Below are 8,926 nucleotides of genomic sequence, written 5' to 3' on the forward strand. Positions count from 1 at the left end.
TTCCTCATTTCATTCTGTTGAATTTTGTTCTATTATTTATACCTATGTTTCAAACCCAGTTATCTCCAGTAGTACCGGGTAATGTGGAGATTAAAAAGTATAACAATCAGTGAAGTACTTAAGCTGTGAATGAGATGAAGTTATTATGTTCGTGCATGTATATACTTGCACAAAATAAAAACCTTGTTTTCAAGTGTGTTAAAATACCTACAGTAAACAGAACTATCGCTGAAACCGAGCCACATAATCTAACATAAAACTGGATATCTCTGAGAAACCACAACGTGCTCAACAAAAGTATACACAGAGTTTAAAGAACACTGAACAATGGAAATTATGCTAATTGTCGCATATTTCCATGGCAACAGGTAGTTGTAATGGCAAGTATCATTGTAATATTTGAGGCTGTCCAAATCTAGTACATGTATGTGTAAGCATGTATCACGGACAGAATAACTTTGACATGTTTGGTTGAGTAGAAAGTTCAATTTCAAAATAAAGCAAATTGTATTATCATAAATAACAGAATATAAATGTTAGCAATGTAAATACTGTGAAATACTTTATTTTCGGCTGAAAAGGCTTTTTAGGCGTTTTATTTGGAATTTATTTTCACTGGTTTTTAACAAGTTGAATGTGAAATATAGGGAAAAAAATATATTCGCTGAATCATTCCTTCAGCGAAAATGGCGAAAATAAATTCAAAGCGAAAATAAAATATTCGACAGTAAAGCAATTTTGTAAGAAATCAAAAAATTCAAGTGTTTGTCAATGATGCTTTAAATACCACACTTCTACAGGCAATAATGCTAGACTGAACCAAAGAAAGGCACTAATAAATGTTATCTGCATTCCCTGTGTTGCTAAGACAAATAATTGGTTGCTATGGAGTGTGTTCAATAAGAAAAATGTTTTTATTTTATTGAACAATCCGTGCTTCACGAGCGTTATAGTGTTCGCTAACAACACTATGAGGTGACTCACTAATGTAAAAAAAATGGCAGGTAAGTTTGAAAATGTTTCGAGTACTACTGAACACAAACCTGGATTAAATAGATGAACCTATTAAAATGCAAAGTAACAATCTCTCTGAAATGAACAAATGAATAAATTTATAAATAAATTTCAAACACAAAACAGGGAACGCAGAATAATACCAAGAATATTGTATAGCGCTTAAAGCGACAGAGTCATCCTTCAATGTGCATTTAAATTACTGTGGAATACTTTATTTTAGCTGAAATTATCTTTCGCTGAAAAGATTTTTTGGGTGTTTTGTGTGGAATTTATTATCACTGATTTTTGGCGAGTTGAATGTAAAATATAGAAAAAAAGGTATATTCGCTGGATTTTATTTTCACTGAATCATTCCTTCAGCAAAAATAAAGTATTTTGCAGTATTTGAATTAACAATGTATTTTGCATGCACTGAATATGTCACAAGGAACCCATACCAAACACAACACATTAAACTTTAAAGTGTTTTTCGTTAACCTTACTGTTACTGTTCCATTAAAATTACTACATGTACCGTATAACATGTATACCCAAAAATAGACAAATAATCAGAAATGTCTCATGATGATAGTTTCCAATTTGGACAAAATGTCCTCAACCAATTTTGACCACTCAATAATAGTCTTGAAACTGGAGCTGAAACCAACCAAGTGATTAGACAAGCTGTATATAGAAATCTTAGTACCGGGGTAAGTACACTCAAGACGGAGATTGTGCGAAAGTTTCAGGTCAAGAAAACCATTTACTGCCAAAAGTCGAAAAGAGTGCTGTGGTGTGTACGGACTGTCAAGTATTAGATTACAAAGAAAGGCCATCCTTTCTAGACATGAATGAGTTAATCAGCTTCTTAACAGATGGCATATACACAATACTGATGGCAAAGTAAGTTAAAGGGTCAACAATTTACGCATCGCATCCATCGCTAACTTTTAGCATACATCATTAGTATTCATCATCAGTACACTGAGCTACATGTGTGTATAGGTATACATGTTTCTGGTTAACGCACACAGAAAATGCAAAATCAGTTTTTGAGAACATCAAAATAACCTTTTCACCACCAGTTCCCTCTTTTCATCACAAATTCACAAAATAGTCCTGTTTATAGTCTGCACTTTCCTTCAGAAGATTGGGATGAAAATAGCAACATTAAAAACTGAAAATTGACTCAAATTGTCTGTTGGTTTCAAAATTAGAATTCATTTCCAGAAATATTGAATAATATAAGAAATAATTGCAGAAAAATTTGGTCGAGAAATTTTGATGATGAAAAGGTTAAAAGCAAAACTTGCATCAATTTGGAAAACAAATTCCCGTAACTTTTTCTTTCTTTTTTTTTTTGGGGGGGGGGGGGGGGGCTTATATTTACAGACAGATCGTTGTAATAAATTAAATAAATGCCAAAAGTTTGAACGCTGCGCATGAAACTTGTGTATATATTTACAGCAAATTCCTGTATGAGATAGACCATATGCAAATTTATGCTAATAATGCATGACATCAAGTACACTGATGGCCAGCACACATTAGTACTGGTAGTTATGGTCGTCGATGACAATGAATAATCAGCAGAAATATTTCCCTCTAATGGATATAGTTTGGATTATTATTATCATAAGCTAGTGTGATTACAAGATCGAGTAATTGTTGTTATCCTGTCAGAAATGTTTGTATCGCTGAGATCAAAAATGACATTAATTACCACACAATTTGTTTTTTCTGTTTACAGTTCAGACATTTAACAGGAATATTGTGACGTTTATCGTACAATAATTGTTAGTGACATTTCACATTAAATGTCATCATTATGACTTGTACATATATATGCACCATAGCATTGTGAAGAAGTACATTAGAGGTCAAGGTAGATTAGTTTTAGACTAGTAGAATCTCAGAATTTATTTATACTCTTATCCTTTTAACACCCAGCATGTCCAGCGTTCTTTTAACGCACAATTCTATTATCATGAACACACCCTTCTCTAACTTCTTTGAGTTAATTCTTTTTTGGATCGCAATAAATCGGTGTCCTGCACGGGTATACAATTGAAGTACAATGCAAGAGAACAACAGACAAAATCCAAACGAACTAGATGCTATTTTCAGCCACAAAGCTGACCACCGTGCATTGTTGTCGCAGTACACCCGAGGCGATACCAACTTGCGCTTTAACAAAATGCACAAAAATAATGTCATGAAGTCGATTTACATGATCAGATAGTTTCATGAACGTTCTTGGAAATTCATGAATATTGCTTATAGCTAAACAAGGAAATATGTGAACGAAAAATTAGGGTCACACACCAAATCTGATTACATTGTTGATACATGTGGTCTGTTCATGAAAACAAGGGAAGACAATATAATTTCTAGGGTTCAATTTGTTAGTTAATAATAACTTGTGCAACCACTGTGAAAATTCTTGTCTCATCATTGGATTTTCATTCACACTTTTTATAATCCACTAACTGCTACTATGACAACCTATATATCTTCTGAAAGCTTAGATATAGGCAAATACAGTAGTGAATATTCCATACATGTACCAATGTTTATCTAAGGAATTTTAAGTCATGCAAATGACCTATGAATTGCACAAGACGTTTGTATCGCTGTAAGCTTGACGAATGTGTGTTATTACTGAAATGTACCATGTCAGAGTTAATCAATGAAAATATACCATGTCAAACTGGATCAATGAAGTATGCTGTGTCAGAGTGAGTGAGTCAATGAAATTAATACACCAGAGAATGGGTCAATGAAACACATCGTCAAATGTGAATGAAATGTTTCCTGTCAGGGTGAATCGATGAAACATGCCATTTCAAAGTGAATCAATGGAATGTTTCATATCAGAATGAATTAATGGAAATGTACTATCTCAGAATGAACAAAACCACCTCAGGGTGACCAAGACATACATTTACCATGTTAGAGTGAATCAATGCAAATGTACCATCTCAGAGTGAACAAGGCGTACTACCGGTATGTCACAGTGCCACTTTACGACACAAATTATAAAAACATGAGGCCATACAAATATGGAATTCTAATTATAATATACATGTACATGTATATTTCAGTTCTATTAACCCAGCAGGACCTTGGCCACACAGCTGTGCCCTTAAGGCACAGTATTTAACTGTATGTCAGCTTTGAACATATGTAATACAATTGTATCTTTGTACGAGTTGTGTACCTGGCACTGCAAAATTAACTTGACACAGTTACAACTATCGTCAATAGACATGTTTATTTAACCTTGGCAGTACCCACAATTTACGGAGGTCATGGTCATTTTCTTGGATTTCCTATCATAAATTGAAATCCTAGATATTGCAAATCAAATTAAATAAAAGATATTGCAAATTAATTTAAATCAGATACTACAAATCAATTTAATCTGATATTGCAAATCAATTTGAATTTGTGTCTTTTAGGAAATTTAGTTATTGTAAAATTTAAACATGTTATAATTAGCATTACCCCAAAAAATCACTTGATTCATTCCTTCCAAGTGATTATTTTGTCCACAAAGAAATGTGGACAAGCATCCAATAGGAATCAAATTTTCAGTTTCTTGATCAAAAGTTTAAATCACTATTTCAGGTAGAACAAACCTCTTAATAGTAACACGAATGTTGCCAATGGTACCATAGAAAAAAGTTAGAACAAGAAACAACAAAATTCATCTGAATTCAATTTTTAAACATAAAAGATGATTATTGATCACTTCTCTATTCATAATGTTTTTCAGCAGGGCATTACATGTACCTCTGGGTGAATAAAAGACAACTCTGTTAATTGCAGTTACATACAGAGAATAATGATTAATAATGTTTATATTCATTATGTCAAAAATTAACAAAGAAATTACGGAAAAAAAATACATGAAAATGTACCTAATTGTCCCAAACAGAAAGGGGGAGCGGTTATGGCAAGAAGAAATAAGAGTTTTATGTACTGGACCTAAGCATCTAGATTACGTGTCTCACAATAGACGTGTCTCGTGTGTTTGGCAAAACAATACAGTACGATATACAGAGGTTTTGTTAGCAAACTTTCAGAATGACAATAAACATATCCAGTTGTGAAACTTGAGGAAATGTAAACCTGTTGTTTGTTTATTTCTCTCTGGAAAACAGCAGCGAGTTTACAGAGCAGGTGAATACTAAGCGGAGTCAATTTTTCTAAAATGGGGGAAAGTGGTTTGGATTTATTTGGGTATGTGATTGCATATAACAATCAAGGGGAAAATAATCAGATCATTGAAACAAAGTTAATGTCAAAATGTAAATGTTCCAAAACTCATTAGGATTTTGCTGAAGAAATATTGTCTAACAATGGTAAAAAATTACCGAGACTAACATTCCATCTTATTGTCAACATAAAATAGATTTAAGAACACTTAATTGTTAGTGCATTTTATGTCTCCATTCAGGTTCTCGTAACTGACAAAAATAGAATGTAGTAGTTGATATTTTTGTTCAGTGTGGAAGTGACAATAAGTTAATTGCTGTTAACCACCTGTTATCCTTCACTGGCTTGCTACAAAATGGCGGCTATAAATTTGTATACAATAAAAAACAATAGCATCACAATGATAATAACAGTTATGCTCAAAAGCCATCAAGTCATGTACAGGGGTAGTATTGTTTTACAGTCTGTCTACTGTCTGCGACAGTACATGCTTCTGGCTGACAAACAGAAAAGTAATAGGCTGTGCATAAACAAGGATACTGTAACTAAGTACCCAAGTACATGCAGATATCTCAAGTGTTTTTGAACTCAAGGTCAACTTATGTTAGGTTATTCACATGCTTGCATTAACCATGGGGTATACTCAACGTTAGTTTGGGTGTACAGACGCCATGTATGTATACTGTATTTTATTGTAAAATTTCTGATTACTGTAGAATACTTTATTTCCGCTTGGAATTTATTTTCGCTATTTTCGCTGAAGGGATGCTTCAGTCAAATAAAATCCAGCGAATATTCTTTTTTTCCTGTATCTCACATTCAACTCATCAAAAATCAGTGAAAATAAATTCTATACAGAACACCCAAAAAGCTTTTTCAGCGAAAATTTATTCCAGCTAAAATAAAGTATTTTACAGTAACCAATCTACATTGTCGATGGCCATGCAGTCACATTGTACAGCAGTTTGAGCTTCCACCTTCGCGAGTCACCAACGACAACTTAATTTCAGATTTAGTTACATTGATAATGACATAGTCCCCATTCAGTTTTTAGTGACTAAGTAAAATCCTTTATTTTCGCTTGAAAATAATTTTTGCTGAAGAAATAATTCAGTGAAAATAAAATCCAGCGAATATACCTTTTTTCCTATATTTTACATTCAACTTTTTAAAAATCAGTGAAAATAAATTCCATACAAAACACCCACAAAGTCTTTTCAGCGAAAATTAATTCCAGCTAAAATAAATTATTTTACAGTATGTCAACTATAAACAATGAAAGGATTAGAGAGTATTCCAGAATGTTTAAAAATATGGTGTTACTTCAAATGCAACCTTGTCCAGGTTTTGTTAAGTCATGGTTTTTTTTTTCAGTTCCATGGTTCAGTCAAAGTTACACCTCTTAGGAATAACATCATTCTAATATCACACACAATTGTGTAATCCACACATAAACCAGTTGGAAATTTTGAATCAAATAACAAAACATCATATACACATGTACATGAATATGTACCAGGGTTTAACATGTGCATACCCTGAAATTCATCATCTTTTGTAGAATATTTTGACCAGTCATGGTTATTTTAAAAATAAAATTCTAGATGCTTTTAAACAAGCGATGATATCAATTTTTTTCATTACCACTTTAGTTTCTCCTTGAAATTGTTTTTATTCTTGCTCTTTTTGTTTTGTATACATGTAGTTATTAGTTTTATCATTTTGTTATCAATTACGTTTAAATATCCATTTTACAATCATAAAACTACATCTCATGTACATGTATTTTATTTATAACTTTTTATTTAGTTTTGTTGTTATTTTTGTTTGAAGTATTTCTCTATTACTTTTGTGTCTAAGATTTAGTTAATAATGTTTTTTCATCATGGTGTAATAACGATTATTATTATACATCTGTCACCGTAACGCCATAAGTGTACAGTATGCCGTAGTTTTGCGATATTTTACAGGGTATTCCAAATATGGAATGATTACGCGCGCAAGCGTCCACTAATAATAAAAACAAACATGGCTGCCACCAAGGTTTAACGGGACTCCACACAAAGAAGTTCGCTGATTCTGTTCTAAACTTTTTGGGTTTCGGCATTCCCATGGTGTATCCTTGGAAGAAAAAGATGTATATAATAATAAGGTTAGTATGAGAATACCTCAAAGTTTGCACTCAGACAGTACGTCGTCGCATCGACCTCCGCTGCGCGATGGTCGATGCTCCAGCTATTTTGTCTTTGTGCATACTTTGAGGTATCCTCGTAATAACCTCATATTATTGTAATGTGGTGTTCACTCAATACACAACAGTATCAGCAAGTAAGTAAACACAGTTCTATATCTGACAAACGTACCAAAAAAATAACATGGACCGTGGTACACACGATATAAGTTAAACGTATTTTTGTTTGTAACATATGGTGAAAACAAATAAATAAAGTAGACATTTCGGATTTGACCAGATTGTAAAACACATCAGCCGTAACATCAGCTCATGCCACGACAGTAATAAACTCGCTCATGCAGTAACGAGCGTTTATTTTGGGCGGTAATATGTTTTAATAAATTACTGTTCAAGTAAACACAATGGAGGTAATGGAAGGTCACTTACACCATAGCATCTAGAGGCCCATGCTTTAATACGTACGAGAAATTATTGGTTTAATTCACGGCGAATACGACTTTTCGCGATCTCGATCTGTGATATCTCGCTGAGTAAACGACGACGCGACCTCGCGTTCACAACAAGTTGTGATAGAATACATGGGGTCGCTGATCAAAACACTCAACATTGTACGTAGATCGAACACAGCGACACGTAACTTACCGGGGGTTCTTGGAAGACAGAAGGTGGATAAGTCCCCAAAGAAAGTCTTCTGAGCCTGAGTGACACATAAACGATGTGATAGTTCTTGTTTTTTCCTTGTGCAGATCGTCAACAAAATACTCGAGAGCCACATGAGACTCTTCCGAGTCCTGCATAAGCAGAGGGAAGTATTCATGTTCGCGCCAGTGTAGCGACATCTTGAAAAGTTACACATCTGCCATGGATTTGTGTTGAATAAAAATGACGATTACAAGTCCGATGTGATCAAAACTGTAATGTTGTCTCTCATTTCGTGAATATTTACAGCTCAGTACTACTGTTACTCGACGTTGTCATGTTTGTAGTTTCATTTCTTATGCAAATAGCAATGGAACCCCTAGCTTATTGGATATTCGCATCCAGAGGCGTACAAATTAGGAGACACATCAGCAATGTCAATTATACATTTGAAGGCAGTAAAAGGTATTTTATTTTGCTTAGAGAATAAAGTGAATGATAACAATTATAACAATATAATTTACTTATAAAGAATGCAATCAAAAAGTAGCCATATTAAGCTTTTATACTCTGGGGGGTTCTCACTGTGCCTTTTGACCTTTATCGGTGGGAGGTCATTACCGAGCTGTTGTCAACCTATTTTTTCACTAATCTGTTGTGTATTGGAAATGTAGGGACTCGGTGACCTGGTTACGGCTCGATATCGTTTATGGTCACTGTCACAGTGTTTGAATAGACAAAATATTTTATCTTATCGCCAAAAAATACAACAAAAAAACTAAATTCAGATTAAGGCTAGTTTGACTATTTGTTATGTACTGTTGTGCTTTTATAGTTTTACACTGGCAGTAAAACACTGCTCGATAAAAAAAATTA

General features: G+C 33.6%; 1 protein-coding gene across 3 annotated transcripts in view; it reads right to left on the minus strand.

Moving 5' to 3' along the window:
- LOC102807909 (uncharacterized) overlaps positions 1-8,401 on the minus strand; it is a 53,734-nt gene extending 45,333 nt beyond the window's left edge. For all 3 annotated transcript variants that reach the window (XM_085492463.1, XM_085492462.1, XM_085492464.1), the window contains exon 1: positions 8,054-8,401. In XM_085492463.1, the coding sequence (XP_085348589.1) occupies positions 8,054-8,250 (197 nt within the window). In that variant the 5' untranslated portion in view covers positions 8,251-8,401. The remainder of the gene's footprint in view (positions 1-8,053) is intronic.
- Positions 8,402-8,926: the final 525 nt, after the last annotated feature.

The sequence above is a fragment of the Saccoglossus kowalevskii genome, chromosome 17 (assembly GCF_978046115.1).
Source record: "Saccoglossus kowalevskii chromosome 17, keSacKowa6.1, whole genome shotgun sequence".
NCBI classification, from domain to species: Eukaryota; Metazoa; Hemichordata; class Enteropneusta; family Harrimaniidae; genus Saccoglossus; species Saccoglossus kowalevskii.